Raw genomic sequence first — 20,540 nt, forward strand, 5'->3', positions numbered from 1 at the left:
ATTATCATCCGGGTCCCTTCTCCCAGCACTTGAATTAGCCTACTATGTGGGGTCTGGTAGTAGAGTTGTCGGTATGTACGATCTCATACCAATACATTATATTACTTACGTACAGTGATACAGATCATGTGCAGAGTGTTAGAGAAGAAAGGCTAGAAAGAGCATTATAAAGGTAGTTCATCGTAATAAATCCATAATACACCTTTCATCATCATCTCCATTCCCATCCAGGTCTCACTGCATAACATCCCACCTATCCCCCTGCCCAGGCTAATGATTAATTCCTGAATTAGTATTTGGATATACAAGATTAGGGGGAGGTGTACGAATAAAGATCGGGAAGATGGGGAGGAGGGGGGGGCCCGTGTTGAGACATTTAATGAAGAAAAGGGATATAAACCAGATAGTTAGACATTCAAAGCGAGTAGTGGGAGTGAGGCTTTTGAAGGAAATAACCGAAAGGATGCGTGAAGACTGATTTTTATGAAAACAGGGAAGAAGCATAGCGAAAACAACAATGAAACGAACACTATACTGTATCTCACCGATTCCCATGTAACCCAAGCCTCCTTTCACTTTCTTCTTAGATGCTTCTCTGTGGTATAAGCTCTAACAGCAGCGTATGTATGCTATATACAAAGGATCAGATACATTTATCCTCCGTAAAACCAAGAGACCGTAGCTATATACAACCCAGGATCGAATGAGTATCGATCACTACCAGTTAGCAAAGATAGAAAGAAGCACGTACCAGAGCTTTGTATATATATAATTTTCAATGCTCACTACAGAAGATACCTATATGCTCACGCATGTACTTTCCAATTCTCGTCCTTCTTACCTCTGTAATGATATAAGCGCCTCTCCCTTCCATTGACATCTCGAGTATATTTCGTTATGGCGTCCAAATCCTTCATCGACAACATAGAGAAAGCACCCCCTACAATAAGTCTCAGATAAGTACAGTGCTCATAATAGCTTGTCACCTTTGCTCGTCTATTTCCTTAGGGCCAGCTCTATGCTTTCGGCAATTACTAGTGTTATCGTCGCATTTTTCCTATTGACATTCAGCCCAATCTCCTGTGCTGCACTGGTCGGCCGTGGCGATGTCATCAATCATTAGATGGGAGACCCAAACCCTAAGACTGAGATGCATGGTCGCTTGCTTGTAGAGTAGTTATTGAGGTAGGGAGGACCTTGACTCTAGGATGTTTGGTTCGAATAATGTCTCTACGAGTCGTCTTTATAGGGGTATTCTATTGCTCGAGGAACGCTACGCAGTTACATCTTTCATAGTTCCAGACCCTTTTTCTGAGACACCAAAAAGATTTCAGAAACGTATGAGAAATGAATGTCTTCTTTTTTAGAGAACAGTGGGTATACCGAGGAACAAGGTCCAAATGAGAAAGCACACCTCAAAGGGTACCCAATGGATTGCTGAAAATGCCGCAAATTCGGCTCCTTTTAAGATTGTCCTATTTCTTTATTGAAGATCGAGAAAGGACTCAATGCGGTGAAAGATGTTTGAGAAGGTCCAGGAACTCCAAAGTCGTTTCGACGAATAAAGATGCTTTTCATATACACAGTCCGGAATATATTCGACGCCAAAGCCCGAACAAAATGAATATATACACAACGAGACTACCGGCGAGCTTTCTCCAAATCCGCCGCCCACAAAGCCGCGCCGACGGTATTTGTGAACGCAAACCCAATCGAAGCGAAAGGAATCATCTCCAACACAAACGACGCCATCCCAAGCCTAGTAATTCAGTTAGTGTCGGCCCCTTCAAAGAATGTATGTCAAAGGGAATGAAAAAGAACCTACCCTGTATACGCCCCCCTATTCTTCTCCACCCACGCATCCTTCTCCTTCTCACTCCATCCCTTCAACTGGAAGTACCTCGTATGTGCCACCGGCCCCAACTTTTTCCCCTGCGTATACGCATACAACGCGGTTCCTACCATGGGAATCAAATTCAGCGGCAAATAGATTAGCGTCCGCAACAACGCTTGTGGCTTCATCCGGTCCAGGGGCCGCTTCACCATCTTCCCCAGTCGGGCAATGGCATCGTTGCCCGTCTTAATTTGGCGGCCCTCGGCGACGAGGGATTCGTGACCGCGGGCAACAAGCGTCCCGTCGAATGTATCCGTCAGTGCCTCTTCGAGGACGAAAGAGCGAGAGAGGAAGTTCGTGATCGTAGAACTTTCACTGAGAACGAGAAGAGCTGCGGAAAAGGGCGCTAAGGGGCCGCTGGTAAATGCCATGATGGCGACCTGTGGTACGTATGTGAAGAAGAACATGGCGGATGTCACGCTGAGACCGAGGGTAACGGTTTGTCCGGCTCGCGAGAGAAAGGGACGCCAGAGGTCCTTGTGGTAGGCAAAGTAGATTATGCCCTAGATAACGAAAGAACGTTAGACAATGTACGTTCAATTAGGATCTCAGGTGGTCATTGTCTCTTGCTTTCCTCTTCTTGCATTGGCGCCCTTGGAAAGGATTACTCACCTTTAAAGGATACAAATATGCGCCTGATATGGCGACATCTTGAGCGATAGCTTGGGCATGCGAAGCCTCGTCTAGAAGTGCTTTTTTAACCTTATCATCCATGGTGTAATTAGTGCCCTTTTTTTAACTGCCAGGGAGAGAGTTGATGGGGGGGAGAGAAATAAACACAGAAAAGTCAGGAGAAGCTTAGTACGCGGCTATGACGTCATGTCTTCAGCTATTTATAAAGCCGAGATTCATCAATGGTTTTATTTTTTTTAATGTACATACGTGGTCAATACTGCGATTTGACTAGGAGAAACATGGGAAAAAAAAAGGAAGAGAATGAACAAGACAAGGGTAGTCCAGTCGCTATACGATTCGCCAGGTTTAGCACGTAGAAAAATGGAAAAGTCTGTCCAGGAATAATAGTTTGTAGCTAACGATCTTCCTGGGTCTGCACTGCGCCTGCTCACCATATCCGTAACGCCAACCAAGCTCAAAGTGAGCAGCCTAAAAGATCGCCAATGGAAAACATTTTCGCGCAGGGCAGCGAGTTCCTTGGAAGAAACTAATGCCCATGTTCTGCAAACAACTATATGCCAGGGGTATTGTAGAAGGAAAGGATGAGAAGAGATTACCGCTCGCGATCAGTCCGGCCTTGATGCCAAATAGTATCGCCGTTGAGGGCGGAAAAGCTAAGCGCGGCGAAGTTTCTCCAGTTTGGCGGAGGCGCCGAAGAAGAGTGCCGTTCAAGGAGTCCAACATCAGAACTGCTGTGGCGTTCGAGGTCCGACACCTCATCCTCACCGTTGTTCATGATCGGTAAGGGAGCAGACGATGCATTCTCTAACTCGTGGCCATGGGGATGGTCCACGGATTCTGAGGATTCGCGTGTTTCAGCAGCCTTATTTTGAGACATGGACCGAACGACATCCCCTTTGCAAATGGGACAGGTTCGCCGACGAGTGGTCAACCATGGTGTACTGTTACTGTTAGCGACTCCGGTCAAAAGAAATGTTTGGCCCTACTGCCACTTACATGCACTCGGCATGGAACTCATGCCCACAGGGCAGGCTCATCACCCTGCTTTGCCCGTCAACGTATTCTTCGAGGCAGACGACGCACTCAACCTGCCGCCCAGTATACTTGCGTCGCCACAAAGTAGATGACGAGCCAGTTTTCTCCTTTTTAGGAGACTTCCGCTTAGGGCTCTTCGGCTCTACCCCGCTCCCCGGTGTTTCCTGAGTGCGACGTTGTCCCGACCGGTTTCCAGAGCCCAGCAAGGGCGATGTTTGCGAAACCGGGCCAGGACTAGTGGACCGCGACGAGCTTGACGTGGAGGACGAAGATGTGGTGATGGTGTGGTAAGTCCTCACGGGAAGACGGTCAACGAGAGATTTAGGGGCTCGCCAACGTCTTCGACGGATACGAGAGCGCAGCAACAGAAGAGCATATACAACAGTCAGTGTGAGCAAAGGGCTCACGACAAGAATCAGAAGCGTATCGAAGAAGGGACTAGTAGACATGCTTGTCGGTGTCAAGGTGACCCATAAGCCCTCGTGTTCAAGCTGCCCAACATTTTTATTGCTCTGAGAATATGCGCCATGCACCTTTCGATCCTCTAGATAGTCTCGCCTGACGGACTGGCTCAAATCCGCCTTTTTCCAAGAGAAGTGCCTTGCAAACCAACCTTTGCTCTGCGGAGAGGATGCTCGAGTGTCTCTGCCTAAGCTCTGGCGGTTTGATCTCTGTAAATCTGCTTCGTTGGCTTTTGACTTATCGACTGTACGATACTCGCCACTTCCGGGGGTAATGCTGCCACCCTTGAGCGAAGCGCCTGTGGGGCGTGAGCCTTTCCCAGTCATCTGCGTTTTGCTAGCGTCCGACTCTGGAGCACTACTCGGTGATGGGATTGAGCTGCTGATGGGAGCTACTAGGTCGGGGTCTCGCCAATCCTGAATACCAATGACAAACCCATCACTGTCAGTCCCTTCTGAGACAATGTCGGGTCTCTTGCGGTCATCGACACCGCTATCGGCCTTGGCTTGGCTGTGGGCGCGATCGGAGCCATCCCCGGGTATCTCCTGGTCATCCCAGGTATCCTTTAGCACCCAGTTAATGTTTCCACTACTAGGTGGCCGTTGGCTATCCTCGGGAAGGCGGCCGGAATGTCTAATATTTCTTCCTCCCCCTAATAGAGACATGAGGCTTTGAACGAAGCCCAGTTTGCGGGTCGCGGTGGTCGACTTTCCACCAGATGATGTGGCATACCGTGTGGAAGTTGGAGACGTAAATGGCGCAGCAGACGTAGTTGTAGGCGCTACATACTGGTTTCCAGAAGTACCGTGGCTTGAAAGTTTTGTGTGGCGCGGTCCAGAAGCATCATCTACGCTCAGATCTCCTCCGGCCTGCGGGGGAACCAGGGATGATAGCAAATGCGCCGTAGTATAGGAAGTGAAGAGCGCAGGAATTGTCACGTTCGACGTATCACCCCGCGCGTACATGGTGATCAGACTGCCTCCGCGAGTGTCATCCCCAACGATTAGAGCGATTCCTCCGCGCCTTTGTACCCACTTGACCTTCTCCAAGAAGCCACAGCCACCCCGACTCAACAAAACCACTCTGCCGCTTATTTCAGCGCTCTCTTGGAGAGATTGTATGTCGGCATGTTCAGTTTGCCTATTCTGATGGCTATCCCCGCGCTGCTCCGATGTACTGGGCTCTACTACTGTAGATTCGGGGAGTGGGTGGTGGAGATGATCGTCCGTGCCATCATTCGTTGACGGGGTGACAACACCATCGTTGGTATTGGATTGTGAGTCGGTGTCCTGCTTGGAATCCGTACGATAATTGTTCGAGGTAGCCGGGTCCGCTCCTGCACCAGACGGAGGCTTCCCGAGCTTGCTGTCCGACGTCGCCGTGGTATCTTGCCTGCGACCGTCACCCTCCCCCCATCCTGGGATATCCGAACACCCTAATTCTCCTTCCGCCCCGGCAGTGGTTCTATCTCCAAATCCGCTACCGATCCATAGCTGGCCACTGAGTCCCTTGTCAGGGAGGAGAGGGCCAAACGCTGCGGGCCTGGCCAAGAAGAACGTCGAATTATCATCCGTCAGGCTGATAATCGCAGACGGCGGGAATAGCGACGAGGGTATATTAAAGGAAAAGAGAGCATGGAGTCCCGTCGCTCGACCGGCGAACGACCTAGGAGTGGTCACCCGGGATGATGATGTAAGAACAGAAAAGAGAGTGAGGAAGATAGGAAAGAAAATGAAACAAAAAACGAGAACAATCAGACGTGGTGGTCGCATTATTGAGTCCCTCCGATACAGAAACCAGAAGACTACCGTGCCAGAACAACGAACACAGAGGGGTTTTTCAGGGAGGTTCCGTGTTAGGTACGAAGGGTCTTTTGTTGGCTGAGAAGCTATGACCAATCGGACGGCCGTCGAAGGGGAGTCGGGCGGGCACTCATCGAGAGGGAAGGAGGGAAAAACAACAAAGGGAAGCGAATCAAACTAGCGATGTTAAATTAATACCCGAGGAGACGAAGAAGGAAGGAAAAGGAGTAGCAGAGAGAGGGAGGATCATAGGCGGTGGAGACTTGAGGGGGAAAGAAGTGAGTGAGTTGGTGAACGCCGCCGCCTAGACTAATAGACTTGTAACTTTTGGTGTGAGCACAGCCTCGGAGTCACGGGAGAGGGTTTCAATCCCCAGCGCCTCAGGCATATATGGTCAGGCCACACAGGTATTCAGTTATAATTTCTGTGTTATTAGTAGTATTGGGTTTCGCCCCCTCCTTTAGATCTGAAATACTACTGTTATTATTGATAGAATCATAAGTTCATAATTTTGTTCCAAATCGTTATATAATACATTACCATAGGATTTTGTTCTCCCCGCAGATCATGCTGTCATCCCCCCCACCCTCCAAGTTGATCGCATTTCACCTGCCCTGTACAAAGTGCTTCCACGTCAATCCTTACTGATAGTGTCATCTGTTCTTCAGGACCTCCACACCTTAGCTTCTCGCAGAATCATCCGATGTTAACATAGAAACCGCTAAATATTCCTCCAATTATGTTTTTCTTTTCAGGATCCACTTTTTCTTTGATATGTACCAAGCAACCCCATATTGAATTTTGAAGACAAGTGAGATCTTGAAAGATGGGTCTATTTCCCCTTGCGATTCAGCAACTGTGGAACCAATATGGGAGAGGTGGGGGGGGGAGAGAAAAAAGAATGGCCACTGATACTGTTTCAACTCTATATATCTCGCTTTGAGACGTGATCCTGATTGACTCCGAAAATACAAAGCTCTTCCAACGGCACTGTACTGACGTGCACCAGATTTCCCCAAAACTCCGCAATAGAACTTTCAAAGAGATGGCGTCGATGAAAATTCATCCATATAAAGTCCAACAGTGGGATCTCGATGACTTCCACTTGAATATTCACTCTCCATGAATTGAATGATCGCACTCTCTCAACCAGGTCATACGTCAGACACAACCCCTAGACAACTTTTCCTTTCACAATGTCGCATCTTCTTAGCAAGGTCACAGAGGCCGTAACTGGCCATCACCATTACTCCAAGGGTATGATGAGGGCAATCCGCCCTAGAACTCCTTATCAAGCAATGCCAACAATCCATTTTAGAGCACCATAGCCAGGCGGGAAATCCCAATGCTCCTAAACACGGATCTGATACGGGCTATGGATCTGGACCCACCGACAGATACGGGTCCAACACTGGCAACTATGGATCACAGTCCGGCTCCCACGGCTATGGCTCCAACGCCAACACGTACGGGTCTCAAACTGGCTCTGACAACTACGGGTCCGGCACAACTAATTACGGCCAACACAACGCCGGCAATTACGGATCTGCGACTGGAACCTATAGACCTGGTACTCGGGAGTATAGCTCTCCTGTTGCTGGCGAGTATGGCTCCCAGCCTACTGCGGGTAACTATGGGTCTGGGGCCGAGAGTATGGCTCCCGTCCTAGCGCCGGCAACTACGGGGCCGGGGCCGGAAAGTATGGCTCTCGCCCTGGTGCCGGTCATTACGGATCAGGTACTGGTGATCTAGAGACTCATGCTCAGACTGGTGAATATGGTGGTGGTTATGGATCTATCACTGGCCGATTTGATTCGGGCGCAGACTCTTATGGCTCCCCTTGGTGGTGCACCCGGAGACAGCAGCTACAACACACAGGGATCCGGAATGAACCGGCAAAGTCAGGGTGCCTATACTCACGGGTCGAACAAATTCGCCTCTGGTATAGAGTCAAATAATCGTTACCCATCGGGTGGTACACAGCGAAACCAATGGTAAATAACTTTCATTTATATATGATTATTGTGACTCGAAAATAATATCAGACTTGCCGGGTGACTTTCATACTGTCCGAATATAGTGACGAAGGCGTTATATCATCGTCCGGCTTACTTCACGTTCTGTGCAATAGAGACTCAAAAAGGAACTCATGAGTTTACTCTGATGATCATTTCAATGTTTCTCCAGTAAACAAGATACCAAGTATGATTATAGATCGCTCCTTCCGACTAGTTACATGTAGTTCAAGGGTGACTCTGGCAAGTATGGCTGTCAGAAATGCTCTTTCTCTGATGAAAGATAGTCATTTTCTGGTGTTTCATATTCACCATGACACCCCCTCTCTACAGCACTAATTCTCGGGCGACCACTCATGCTGATATCCTTCTTTCTATGGGTACCGATATAGAAATAACCGAGTGTCGAGATGTCGGCCGAAGTGAAGACCAGAAGGAACCGCCGTCGTAGGAAAGGCTGATCAAGTGAGGTTAGCGCCATTTTGCTGATCAGAATTTCTACTGCAGGACAACGACTTCCCAAGAAAAAGCCTGTCGTGACCATTGAGAGTATCGCACCAGGAAGAGCTCCCCTGGGCGTCTACCCTAGTGTCACTACTCCGTTTCATCATGTCGAAGACCGGACACCTACACCAACTTCCAGTGAATGGCCAAAGCCTGGGTCAAACTGCGACTCATTACATGTTAGTTGTGAGCCAGTCATTCTTTGCGCGCATTTCTAACTCCTAGTTTTTACCCAGCTGTCTTTTGGATCGCGTCCTTCTACACTAACACCGGGACCTCAGCTTTTGCCCACAGAGGTCGAGGGCGCCCTTCCCCTCCAACTATCCTCCAACACTGCCAAAGCCAGACACTTCTCATCTTGCCTTCCTCGAACCCCACTTTCCAGTTTCTCTCGATACTCTATCCAGTCGTTCACGCCGTCTGACGATCTTGAGAGAAGAACGCAGTCCCTTCCACAGAATATTCTCTCACCACTGTCTGTCAAAGAGAGCCAAATCGTGCTGGGAATGGCCAACAAAACGCCCTTCGCGAGGCTTCACAGCCAGACTATTAGGTCAAAAAATACCGCTGCTCCTATGCAGCAGGGTGCTGTGTATGAGCTACGTAATCTTGATGATCTGCCGTCGTCGCAAGCTATCTCGTTGAGTGAACTTTGCACGAAGTCAGGAACTCGAAATAAAGGTAGTAAATCTTGGAAGCCTTTGCAACTGGAGGAGACCGAGGACGATAGTAGCAAAGATAGCAAAAGTCCCGCGGCCTTCTTCGGAATTGGTCAAAATAAGCCTCGCTCTCGTTTGTCTGCCCTCCACCGCGCCAATAGCGGGGAGTGCAATCTGAATAAACACACCGAAGAAGCTTTAATACCATCTCGTTTCCAATCACAGGGGTACAGCTACACGCACGAAGAACAGTGTGAAGAAAAACCAAGGCAGAAGAATGCGAACACAATTCACTTTCAAGGGAACCCTCTCAGCTATTCCCAAAGCTACAGCTTCCCCTATTCTTATTCACACCCCCAGCAGCGTAGCTGCATATCGGAGAGCCCCTTCCTCAGCAGTGACGGATATCACAACCCAGAGCACCTTCCCTGGCCGACGGACCTACCTTCGATCTCCAACGAGTTATCTTATGTGGGTGCACCGCAGCCTAATCTATATTACCAGAGCTTCATGGCTGGAGGCAACATGACGGCGGACTCTTCCTTTAATATCTACAGCGCCAGCTTCGACCATCCTGATAATCAATCTCCTTATGAATCGGTGCCTGCTCGTTATGACCAAGCTGATGCTCATGAGGGCTTCTCAGCAGTACATTCGTTTATCCCTGACCTACATGATCAATCGAGAAATCTTTCCTCAATTTCAGGGGATCCCTCGCTAAATGCACCTTCTGGGTGTGCTCTGAGAACTCACGCAATGGAGTGCCAGTCAGATACGTCGACTTTCTCCCGGGCTCAGCCCTTGAATAATACCAATTCCCAGAACGTGCCTCGTATTGAGCCCTCAGTAGCTGAATGCTCTTATAATGATGCTAGAAGTTGGGCTGAAGGAGAGAAGCACAAGGAACTCAAAGATACTGTCGGACAGAAAGCTGAAGGTGAATCAGCAGCCAAACAGGAATTTGACACAGATGAATTCGCAGACACACGAATGTTGCTCCAGAATCGATCCGTCGAATCAAGCGCTGAAAATGCCCTGGATTCTGAGGGCATGAGCCATCAGGTAAACCGTTTGGTTACAGCTTCCGACAGTTTACAAGATCATATTTCTGAGTCGAGACAACACACAAAACCGACTGACTCGGAAGAAGTAGCTGTCAGACCAACAGCGGCTGAGAAACCATCGCTGACCTTGGGCAATACATGGTGCGATTTTACTGAAAGATGGAAGGCGAACTCAGCAGTCAGTATTCCAGGACACCTTAATCTAGTGGTTAGCAAACGAATAAGGCCTCCGCCTGGGCTCTCCGAGCCAGTGGCGCATAGTTCAACAGCCTGGCCTTCAATTTCCAGGAATGATCCCCTCTTGACTCAAACAAGACTTGACGAAGCGGACAATTGGTTCCACAAAGATAGCTGGTGCCAGGGGCAACTTCGAGAGCAAGTCAAAGACATTGCCCAGAACTATGCTGAAAGAATTGAACGGGTCAGTGGTGCGTCACATGTGAGTGTAGCGGCGAAACAAATGAGTTTACTTATAGGCAACATCGTCGTTAATCTACACTCTTACGTCGCTGAGAGCTCTTCAAGAGATCCACTGGGTTTCACAGGCTTTGGAGGTGTGCAAAGTTGTTATTGCGAACCAAGCCTTGGCGGACGTTGCAGTTACTTCGATCGAGATCCCTCGGTAGGACATTGGAGGCTTCCTTTGGGTCGGGCTCTTTCGATTATGAGCAACAGATCAGAGTCAAGCTTGTCTTCGACTTACGCCTAAGCTCGTTGATCTGTCGAAAGGTGATGTTGGTCTCGGCAGAGACAGCATGATGGGAGAACCCTGGTGATCCAATACATTTGACAAAATCCCCTATCGACTAACTTTGCTACAAAGTATGACCTTGAAGCAGGCAACCGAGAGCGGGAAAATGCTAAAACTTGACGGGCAAAGGATATTATTATCGGCTAATTCAAAACTCAACGTAAAGTACGGTGAACAGGAAATCAACAAGGCCTTCTAGTTTTTTTCTTCTGGCAATTTCTCGGACCTATCGAATTTAGTTCTATTAGGACTTTAATTGGGGCTTTAGGGGCTATTGAGATGATGGACAGCGCTGAGAAGCATACAGGGCATGCTTCGTGTAGATATCTACCTTCTAGCTAGGAAATAGTATTAATTAATTAATGAATCTCAACCAAACCAGAGACGTTATAGTGGTGTATTTGTCTATTTATTATGAAAGTGTAACTTGTTGTAGCTTGGATATGCATATAAATATACCACGTCTTTATATGGTACCCGCGAAGTCTAGACTAGATATCCATCTTCCAACATCAACGTGGCGATATTCTGCACGAGTGTAGGTCATTCACAGTAGGGATTTACATGAAAGTTACAATACCGCAATGGGGACTACCAGTAGCGTCCAAGAATAACCGAAATCAGATTGATACCGCCTCCTGCACATTCGCTATTGTTTATGTTCTGTCCATATACATATAGCAGTGTAAAATAAAAACAAGGTTAGCGGAGGTAAAAAAATATATAAAAAAAAAAGAACTGAAAAACAATATAAATTAGAGACGAAGGAACAAATATAAACATTAACCACAGCGCCAGATTGCTAAGTTGCTGTCAAACTCCGGTCTAACGCCATATAAAACAAAAGGTCATCAGATAACCATGTCAGAAACAAGAGAAACATCTGTAGTGAAAACCATCATGACCGAAAGCGCCGTCTCTGCTGTGCAGCATGTCTGTCGAGATAGAACAGATTAAAAGGATAAGATATGGATCAACAGAAAGTGAAACATGATTAGTGGGGAAATATATCAGGGTAGACCTAGCAGGAGACCAGGTTGATGTGATTATCATTAAGAGCAGCACAGGCGAGAACGGTGCGATGAGGGTGGAAGGCGGTGCTTGCTATCGGAGAAGAGCGGTTGTGGTGGAGGAAACTTGAGTACGGTTCGAACGTCGACAGATAGGTGCCGTCAACGTTGAATGTCTTGACTTCATGGCGGTTCGTGCCCCTGCGAGATATTTTCAAGTTAGCCAAGTCAAGTCACCGTCAATTTATATGACAAGCCAGTGTGTCACATACACCATAAATACTGGAGCGTGTTCATGGACGCTCAACGTTCGCAGGGTATCTCTAGTGGCGTACAGCGTCGAAATTGGATTATCCATGCGGAGATCCCAAAGACGTATCTCTCCATTTCGACTCCCAGAAACCAGCTCTCTCAAGCCACCCCGTTGCATGTGCACATTAGTAATCCACTGTTTGTGTTCACGCCATACTTTCACCATGGAAGTCGTGGGTTTAATGCGTTGGTCAAATACTCTGACAGCTCCATCACCGAATCCGGCCACGAAGATATTACCCGCAACTTGATCGGACGTCAAGGAAGTGATGCACGATCCTGAGCGTGCGGGAATGTCCTAGAACATGCAAGGTAAGCATCTCACTCACGGCAAGTGGCGTGACAAAAGACATACGTTGGTGCAGACTTCGGTTGCGGCATTCCAAACTCGTATAACTTTCACATCTCCTGCAACCAGCGCCTTGCCCTGGCCCTGTTGCCAGTCAAGGACAAGCCCTGCATTTCGATTACTAGGAATAAGTTCCGGCAAGGCCCTAAAAGCTGTTACGATCTCGACCTCCTTTGCAGACTCATAATTCCTGAACAGCTTTAGAACGCCATCGGAAGAGCCTGTCAGCAAAAGCGCTTGATCATCTTCGTTAATATAGCGAACTTCGTTTATCTTTGAACCGGGTGGGTTTCCATTAGAAAATCGATTGAGACGCTTGTGGCTCTGCCAATCCCAGATTCTGAAAGTAAAAGAGATCGTCAGCACACATCACAATTCAAAGCTCGCCAAACTTACGCAATAGTATCTCGGTCATCTGCAACAGCGATATGATCCTCGAACTGATGAAAACACATCTTGAGGGGCTGGCTACTGTTAGAAAGTAAGGCTGTTGAGTTATCCCATCGGCTGCTGCCGGCTTTACTCTTGAGCGGCTGGGTCTCTGCGATGATTTTTTCGTTGCGGCTCCGTCTCCAAAGGCGCTCGTTGTAATCCGCGCTACCCGGCTCGTCGGGCTCATTGGGTTTCATCTGGGGCTCCCGGAAATACTGAATATGGGTGAGAAACTGTCTATACTCTTTGTTGTATTGCTTGGAGATCAAAGCAAGAGATTCTGGGATTACCTCTGTGGACCAGTCTAGGAACCTACTCATCAAGGGGATGGCAAGGGGAGTTGACGGGTCTTTCGGCTCAAACCCGCGAGACGTCGGAGTTGGAGACTGGTGATAAGCTGTTGCAGGGGCAACTTGATCGTTCACTTCAGGGGGCCGTGTCCATTCTGGGGGAGCTCGTCCTCGTGGCGTCATAGGCATGCGACTCTTGTCTGATGCCGAGGGTTGCGACAACTGCGGTTCTGCGGATAGACCTCCGAAAGCAAGGTTCTTCAGAGATGCTGCGACACTAGCAGTTCGCTTCAGGCTCAGGGAAAGATAGCCTTCCTGTTTTGGCGGAGCAACAGATGGAGGAGCGGGTGGTGGTGTAGTTTTCTTCGATTCGAGTTTCTCTCGAACCTGTGACTTCGGCAACACTCGATTTGAGAGGTCCATTATTTCAAGCCGAATCTTTTCAGTTAGCGAAGCCATGGGGGACTGCACAAGGGACAAATGAATGTAATCAACGATCGTACCTGCATCCTGTGCGATGTCAGGATGCGGGTCAACAGAAAGGACAAGGAGCTGTTTCCATATGGTTCCGAAGGTAGAATTGCGAGACAAATTCGGCGGCTTGTAGCTCGAACCTACGGTTCCATTTGCGGCCCCATTTGCGGTCCCATTCGGGGTATCCTCAAAGGAGTGGCCTTTAGGTGTCTCTTGCTTAGCTTTGAGGAGAAGACTCTGTTTTTCATCCTGCAATTCTTCATATGCAGCGACTAGGAACTTGTTCTGATAGCGTCTTACGAAGGTTGAGAAGAACACTAGAAGCTCTTTTCGGACGAGTACACTACCGTCTGACGCCATTGGTAACACTGCCAGAGCCAATGATTCTTCAATCTGTGCCACTTGATCTGTCAAATCCGGGATGCCTAAGAATGTGGTCACAGCATGTAACATTGCGGCTCGAACCTCGGGAACGGGATCGAAATTGAGCTCGCAAAGCCTTGCAGGCGCAGCGCATCGAATACCCATCCACTTTGCCTCGGGGAAATCAGTCCAGAGCATACTAATGCACAGACATGACCATTGCCGCAACAAGGGATTTTCAACGTCCATCAAATGTCTCAAACAAGAGTCAAAGAGTTCTGCAGAAAGACACACATTCTGGCCCTGGGGGTAGTTCTTGCAGAATATCGACACGATGAATGCACACATGGCCCGATGTTCGCTAGCGTTGCCCACAGGAATAGGTGAAGATGGGTTGAGAATAGAAATGAAGTAATGAATTCCGTTGTCCTTCAGCAGATCATTCTGGACTGTGTAATCGACAGCCATGATCCTTGCCCAGATGAAAACCATAACTGGCTTCAATTCCTGGGCTGCTGACTGTAGCAGTTTGACAACATAGGGGAAAATACCTATGCTCAAAGCCAAATGGACGGCCCAAGGACCGAGGTCCAGGAATTTGCTGAGTAAAATCAAGGCCCTTAATCTGTGCGCCTGACTCAGAAGGACTTGGAGGACAATGGGAAGTTGATCCGGCGGGCTTTTCTCCGTTGGTCCAGACGATAAGTACACCTCGAAGGCAGTCAGTTGCTCGGCAAAAAAGGTGGAGTGCTGATACTCATATTGTCTACGGCCCTCTTCATGATCGATTAGCGCGGGAAGCTGGGCCAAAACCATTTCGACTGCGAGGTCCCAACTTTTCCATAGAGGATGGTGATGTGTCTCTGGTAGTTCAGGCGATGATATTGGGCGGCATTTGTATGTGCGCATTATCCGTTCACTGAGCAGGAAATTCCTGAACAGGGCGGCTACCATGAGATCTTGACGGAAAAGCTTCTTAAACAAAGATCGTGGTAAGGTATTCCACGCGATGGTATCAGTGATAGCAGTGAAAATCCAGTTCAGTTCTCCAAGAGGGCTTCTGCGGTCCTGCAAGCGACCCGGTACTCGGAAATCATCAATCAAGATGTTACTCTGTAGAGGATTCTGGAGGATAAAGTATCTCAGAGCGATCTCGATGGGGGTGGTTAAGCAACAAGTGAAAAGATCTGCAGGGAGGTCCGGATTAGTTGGGAGCGACTCGCTCTTTTGACATGCAGCAAGAATTATGCAATCCCCATAATTTTGGGTAATCACATTGGGATCACGCTTTTTTGCCTCGATGTTCTCTTTCTCATGTTTCTCGACAAACGTGTGGAAATTCTGCACAATGTTCCCTGCATGTGATACATCGAAAACAAAAAGACTAGGACCTGCAAGCCAGGACTGCAGGTCATACAAGGACACCGGTATGTATTGAGTGTAGTTCTTGTTGAAGACCCATATTTCACCAGACTGTGTAGGTAAAGGGACACCATGGCCGTTATAATGAAAGAGAACCCTCTCATCTTTGGCGTTACGCCGCAGTGATATGCAAAACTTTTTCGTCTCGTCAACAGATGGGTCCAGATATTGCTTGTACCTAGTTCTTAAGCTAAGTGTCTCATACTGTTCCTGTAGTTTTTTTCCAATCTGCTCCATTATCTTAGTCTGCCCACCACCAGTAGTAGACGTTGGATCAACCCAACATTCGAGCTTGGCCGTAGGGTTCGTCTTGACAACATCCGGAGGGTCAACGCCGATGTTCAGGCATATGGCCAAGGCTGCAGAAACAGTCTTCAGGCGGTCCTTCATACGCCAATCTTGGCTTGGCCAGCTCCCCTCCGGATCTCTCGGCATGCCGTTCGTCTCGTGGCGTTTTTCCGTGAAGTACATGTAAAAGTTCTAGGGCCATCAGAGGAAACTCCATCGAAAGCTGTAACGCATCACAGTTTTGCTTACCGAATGTAAAATCTTGAGATACTCGCTCGACGTGTACTCTTCCTGCCAACCATGGCGCATGGCAAAGTCCTCTTCATCCTCACCAGGAGGGGACTTGTCAAACCCCAGTCTTGGTCCATAGTCGCTTTTAGCCCTCTTCAGAGTCGATGGGCGCGCAGAATCCGACGTCCGATCGGGTATCAGCCGAGGGGTATTATCCTCTATGACCGCCGGGCCATCACCTGCCGAAGAACTCGTCGGCCTGTCAGGGATGGGTACGGGGGGCTGTCTCCGCTCGACTGTAGTAAAAGATCTGTGATGCCCTGGAGTAGGCGCGGGTGACTTATTGCGGGGAGGGATATGCGTTTCCAGGTCCGGTCCGAAAGCAACGCGGACGGACTTGCTAGTATTCTTTCGTGGTTCAGCGTGACCGCTAGATTCCTGCGATTCCATTGTGGCTTTTTGCTTTGCAACTATATTGGGATCCTTCATTATGCAAAACTCATCGTGTTTAATCAGGAAAGTAGAAGGGTGTGGCGGTTGCTCAGATGGCCAAAATCTAGAAAGAACGTAAATTTAGAAGTGTTTCATTGACAACTAATGATAATTCATGGCACATGGACGTATCTTATTGTGGGGCAGACGCACATGTACGTATGTTCTCACCTTATCAATACTCATGTCACGGTGCGTGCACAGAGAGCAACGGAATACCGTCCCCAATCTGTAGGCTCCGCAGTCGGTAACCCGAGGCTTATGTTGCTAGCGGCCCAAGACTGCCTCCTCAGCGTAAGGAATGGCGAAGAGAGAGATCTCGCCTTCTCCTTGGTATCAAAGTAACAACCTCTCTCTTCCAAGCCCACAGCTTGAGAAACTATGGTTTGTCGATATCTTTTTAGTAACAGTGAGGTTCATGAGCTTTAGCCGCGATGTCTTGGCATAGATTTCTCGGAATATCTATACTTCCGGTGACCGCTCTCCTTGGGTTATATCACGTAGAAGACAACTGTGTTCTTTGTTACCAAATCTTTTTTCAACCTAGTTCTAGCTGGCAAACGGATTGTAGGGAGCTCGCTGGATTGTAACAAACTTCCTATATATTTATATGTCATAGTAATCATTTTATAGCACGATATAAACGTATAAACTAACTATACTTAGTAATACTTAAGCGCCTCAGCGAGAATAGCCTGCTGCCTGCAGGAATACTACCTACTTAGTATGTTAGGTTGTAAAGGTACATACAGACCTAGTAACTGTATGTACAGATTATGCCCATGTCGACAAGTAAAGAAACAACGGTTGGAACCTCCTAAGTTTGCTTCGGTCTTGGCATTGTTGGCGATCTTAAATTGCAAAGTTGAAGTCATTTGGACTACCCAGCTGTCTCATAACATTTCGGATACATGAATGTTTACATATATTTATGTACTATCTTCAATGCCGGTTCCTTGGGGTCCTATTGGGCAGAGGCGAAGAAGCAAAGAACAACCGCCTGACCTGTGAAATACTACTATTTAGGGGCATTGACAAGCACCACAAGATAATACACGTATTAAGACGAGTTAGGTAGAGAGCGCACCGGTATGAAACAGGCAATCTGTAGTTCTTTCCAAGTCGCAACGTTCATGACTCCACGAGATTAAGCACTTGAGACTGATACTACCTGGCCCTAATAGATATTAAGGTACGGGTGATGCGTTAGCAGGGTCATGCAGAAATTGTGAGCATCTAAGGCAACTAGCAACTTAATCTGTATTGAAACTTTACTTCGAAGATATGCGCACTAGCCAGATATAGTAAACAATGGTAATATAGCAGGGTAACCACCCACTAGCTCGTAGTACTTCGCATCAAGACACCGACTTGTTACTATATAAAGTGACCAACTCTAACAAGGATGGAATGAAGTTGGAGCACTTATAATTTATTGCGTGGCTGGTATATGCTATGTGCTATGTCTCAATTTTAGGAGAGGTCGGGAAGAGCAAATATGATGTTAAGTGGAACCCATACCTAGAATGGTAGCTTAAGAGTAACTCGGCTTCAATTAGTGAGAAAAGGGATGAGTTCCATTAGGATATTGGACAAAGCCGCGACCCAGTGACTTACGCTTCTCTTATCCCTACCGAACCAGCAAGTGCCCTAAGCGATTCCCCGACATTCTGATTGGCTAGATTGTTTGTACGTTTGCCCTCCCCCAACCCCATTAGAATTTTAGTTCACATTAAAATGACCCAACTTAACCAGGTATATCTTATGGATCGAGGTCTAACCAGCCCCTTTTGAGAAGGTTTTTCGGCTCTTTTAGCCCCTGGCTCCGCCCTTTTTTGGCACCATCCATGGTTTAGTGGTGTATAGTTACTAAGTTTAGGGGCACCTGGAGCATTGGCAAAGTACCGAACCTGCCATCTCAACAGCAACACAGGTTTTATCATCACCCGCTTTGAAAAAAAAAATAAAAATAATAAAAATAAAAAATAAAAATAAAAATAAAATAAAAGAAATCTTAATCAGGTTAGGGAGGGAGACTGCAGTGCGAGGTCAACATCGCGCGTGGACAGCTTATGCGTTGATCGAGAACCAATCCAGGAGGGAAATTGTTCAAAGCATTGATAGCTAGAATGATTATTTGGCTGCCCTAGGACGACGATTCTACTACTAGCACAATGATGGGACTGTTTCGTTCCTGCATAGATCATACATACTTTACCTGTAAGGTACACGGGTTCAAGAGCCAATGGAATATCCGAGATGATCCAGAATGGAAAAAGACAAAGATCATCACAATCATACCTGGATCAGAATTGGGACCACGGGACTGCTAGGTACAGCATCTACCTCGGAAGGACTATGATACTAAGGAACCACTACAGACAGAGGAAGAGGGTACCTGCATATTAACAACTGAGAAACTTTTTATGACTTTTAATACTATTTAAGTAGGCTCCAGGGACCACTTCAATTGTGAAGTGTATTACTGCACATGTTCATTGGGAATTTGTATTGTGGGTTTGACATTTTGATTGAATGGTTCCCAGACCCCATACTCCGGCAGTTGCGTGGACAGATTGCACCCGAGTAGTAGTGAACCAAGTCTGATATTACATCACTTCCGGAGTCTGTATAGAGTAGTAAGAACTGAGCATCTATACTAGCATTGGAACTGAATCCAAAGATAAAAAAAATTCGCCAGTAGTGAGTACAGCGTCGTAAGGAATGAGGATGATCATGCATGACAATGGAACTAATCAAGTTTAGTTCATGTATCAGGCTCACCTTAACTGTAACAAACAGTATTTCACCCCCAAGGCGGTGACAGCCTTTCCCTTCCAACCCCTAAGGGACCTCGAACTACTGGACCGTTTTGATCAAATCAACAACAAGCCTTAAAAAGAAGTCCAAATTAATTATCTAATTAATGCTGGTTAGGGAACTTTGAAACGCCGGGGCCTCGCATTATTCCTGTCTCTCACTTTCTTTCTTTCTTCTTCTCCAATATCCATGTCCAAGGGCCCATTTTCGTCCCATACTTCCGTCTTTATTATTTTCCCCTTGTGTTCGTTCTCCTTTTCTCTTTCTTCTTGACGGTTCTTCATTTCCTCGCGTGTCCCACCCTTGTTTATCTTTTTGTTTTTTTCTTTCCTGTATAAGTCGCTCATGCTCCTGCGGAGTCGCAATCGAGGTTTTGCTTTGGAAGTAGAAGGAATATTGTCGCTCTCTGCTCCGGGACGCTGAGCGACTTGCTGAGGGGTTTCATCTTAGATGGAACTGTTCCATTGTTCACTCCTCTTAGTATTTTGACCGAACGTTAAGAAGGAACTGCCCTGCACGTATCCCGGCTGGGTTCAGTCGTTCGCTTCCTTTAAATCTTCTATAGCCTGGTGCCCTCTTTGGTTTTTTTTTATTCTACTGATTGCGTTTGGGCCTTTTTCTTTGCTTCTTTTTCTTCTTCCTTCTCTTCTGCTCTGTTCTGCCATTGTATCGTATCATTGACGCAGGGGCCATTTTGACTTTCAAGCCGAATTGGATTCTGCCTTTCCTGGTACCGTTAATCTACAACTCTGCGCTCTGAACGACCGTTTACGACCCAATTATCACGATGGCTTTTCTATTTAAGTCCAAAAAACACCAACAAAACACCACCACGCTTCCTCCAGCAAGCAGAAGCCTCCATACCTCCGAGGGAGCGGCAACACATCCACCGGCAACAAATCCACCGGCGGCACCCAATGGAGTCAAAGAACGAGACGGGAACACTTCGCAAACGCCGACACCTAGCAGCAGTTACAACAATTCTCTAAACTCGGTAAATAGCATCAATAGTCCGGATCAGCAGCGGCTGCGACAAAGAGCCGAGTCCGAGTCGCAGGTTCGTACTCCACGTCCCTCTACTACTCGTTAATGACAGCTATCCTTCCTTTCGCTAGCTGCAGAACGAGGCCTCTTGTTTCCATGCATCGCGACTAATCAAGCGCAGACTCAACGACCACCTCAGCAGTCGATGAACAGCAATGCTCCTAATACTAGCCCCGGTGCTTCATTGTACC

General features: G+C 47.6%; 5 protein-coding genes across 5 annotated transcripts; 2 read left to right on the top strand and 3 right to left on the bottom strand.

Moving 5' to 3' along the window:
• Positions 1-1,361: 1,361 nt before the first annotated feature.
• BDW43DRAFT_277788 (uncharacterized protein) lies at positions 1,362-2,647 on the bottom strand. The gene is made up of 3 exons (XM_032042102.1): positions 2,507-2,647; positions 1,826-2,397; positions 1,362-1,759 (listed from the first exon to the last, which is right to left on the bottom strand). Exons 1-3 carry the CDS (start codon positions 2,606-2,608, stop codon positions 1,642-1,644), a joined length of 792 nt encoding a protein of 263 aa, XP_031899727.1. The 5' UTR covers positions 2,609-2,647; the 3' UTR covers positions 1,362-1,641.
• BDW43DRAFT_277790 (PA and RING finger domain protein) lies at positions 2,628-6,229 on the bottom strand. The gene is made up of 2 exons (XM_032042103.1): positions 3,527-6,229; positions 2,628-3,471 (listed from the first exon to the last, which is right to left on the bottom strand). Exons 1-2 carry the CDS (start codon positions 5,797-5,799, stop codon positions 3,123-3,125), a joined length of 2,622 nt encoding a protein of 873 aa, XP_031899728.1. The 5' UTR covers positions 5,800-6,229; the 3' UTR covers positions 2,628-3,122.
• A 796-nt stretch (positions 6,230-7,025) lies between these two features.
• BDW43DRAFT_311637 (uncharacterized protein) lies at positions 7,026-7,581 on the top strand (the record flags this gene model as incomplete). The annotated part of the gene is made up of 2 exons (XM_032047230.1): positions 7,026-7,086; positions 7,148-7,581. 2 exons carry the CDS (start codon positions 7,026-7,028, stop codon positions 7,579-7,581), a joined length of 495 nt encoding a protein of 164 aa, XP_031899729.1.
• A 1,273-nt stretch (positions 7,582-8,854) lies between these two features.
• On the top strand, positions 8,855-10,780 carry BDW43DRAFT_300658 (uncharacterized protein; the record flags this gene model as incomplete). The annotated part of the gene is made up of 2 exons (XM_032044934.1): positions 8,855-10,069; positions 10,184-10,780. The coding sequence occupies 2 exons, from the start codon at positions 8,855-8,857 to the stop codon at positions 10,778-10,780; spliced, it is 1,812 nt and encodes a 603-aa protein (XP_031899730.1).
• Positions 10,781-11,561: 781 nt separating this feature from the next.
• On the bottom strand, positions 11,562-16,745 carry BDW43DRAFT_97341 (ubiquitin-binding TORC1 subunit KOG1). The gene is made up of 6 exons (XM_032050797.1): positions 16,639-16,745; positions 16,012-16,549; positions 12,890-15,954; positions 12,500-12,833; positions 12,105-12,442; positions 11,562-12,033 (listed from the first exon to the last, which is right to left on the bottom strand). Exons 2-6 carry the CDS (start codon positions 16,480-16,482, stop codon positions 11,844-11,846), a joined length of 4,398 nt encoding a protein of 1,465 aa, XP_031899731.1. The 5' UTR covers positions 16,483-16,549; positions 16,639-16,745; the 3' UTR covers positions 11,562-11,843.
• Between the last annotated feature and the right edge of the window lie 3,795 nt (positions 16,746-20,540).

Source organism: Aspergillus alliaceus (assembly GCF_009176365.1).
Source record: "Aspergillus alliaceus strain CBS 536.65 unplaced genomic scaffold BDW43scaffold_25, whole genome shotgun sequence".
NCBI lineage: Eukaryota > Fungi > Ascomycota > Eurotiomycetes > Eurotiales > Aspergillaceae > Aspergillus > Aspergillus alliaceus.

Coding starts and splice junctions, on each gene's coding strand:
- BDW43DRAFT_277788 (XM_032042102.1), bottom strand. CDS start 2,608: ATGGATGATAAGGTTAAAAAAGCACTTCTAGACGAGGCTTCGCATGCC. Junction 2,398..2,506: donor CATATTTGTATCCTTTAAAG/GTGAGTAATCCT, acceptor TTCGTTATCTAG/GGCATAATCTACTTTGCCTA. Junction 1,760..1,825: donor AATAGGGGGGCGTATACAGG/GTAGGTTCTTTT, acceptor CTGAATTACTAG/GCTTGGGATGGCGTCGTTTG.
- BDW43DRAFT_277790 (XM_032042103.1), bottom strand. CDS start 5,799: ATGCGACCACCACGTCTGATTGTTCTCGTTTTTTGTTTCATTTTCTTT. Junction 3,472..3,526: donor GAGTTCCATGCCGAGTGCAT/GTAAGTGGCAGT, acceptor TAACAGTAACAG/TACACCATGGTTGACCACTC.
- BDW43DRAFT_97341 (XM_032050797.1), bottom strand. CDS start 16,482: ATGAAGGATCCCAATATAGTTGCAAAGCAAAAAGCCACAATGGAATCG. Junction 12,834..12,889: donor GATGACCGAGATACTATTGC/GTAAGTTTGGCG, acceptor TTTTACTTTCAG/AATCTGGGATTGGCAGAGCC. Junction 12,034..12,104: donor CACGCTCCAGTATTTATGGT/GTATGTGACACA, acceptor AATATCTCGCAG/GGGCACGAACCGCCATGAAG.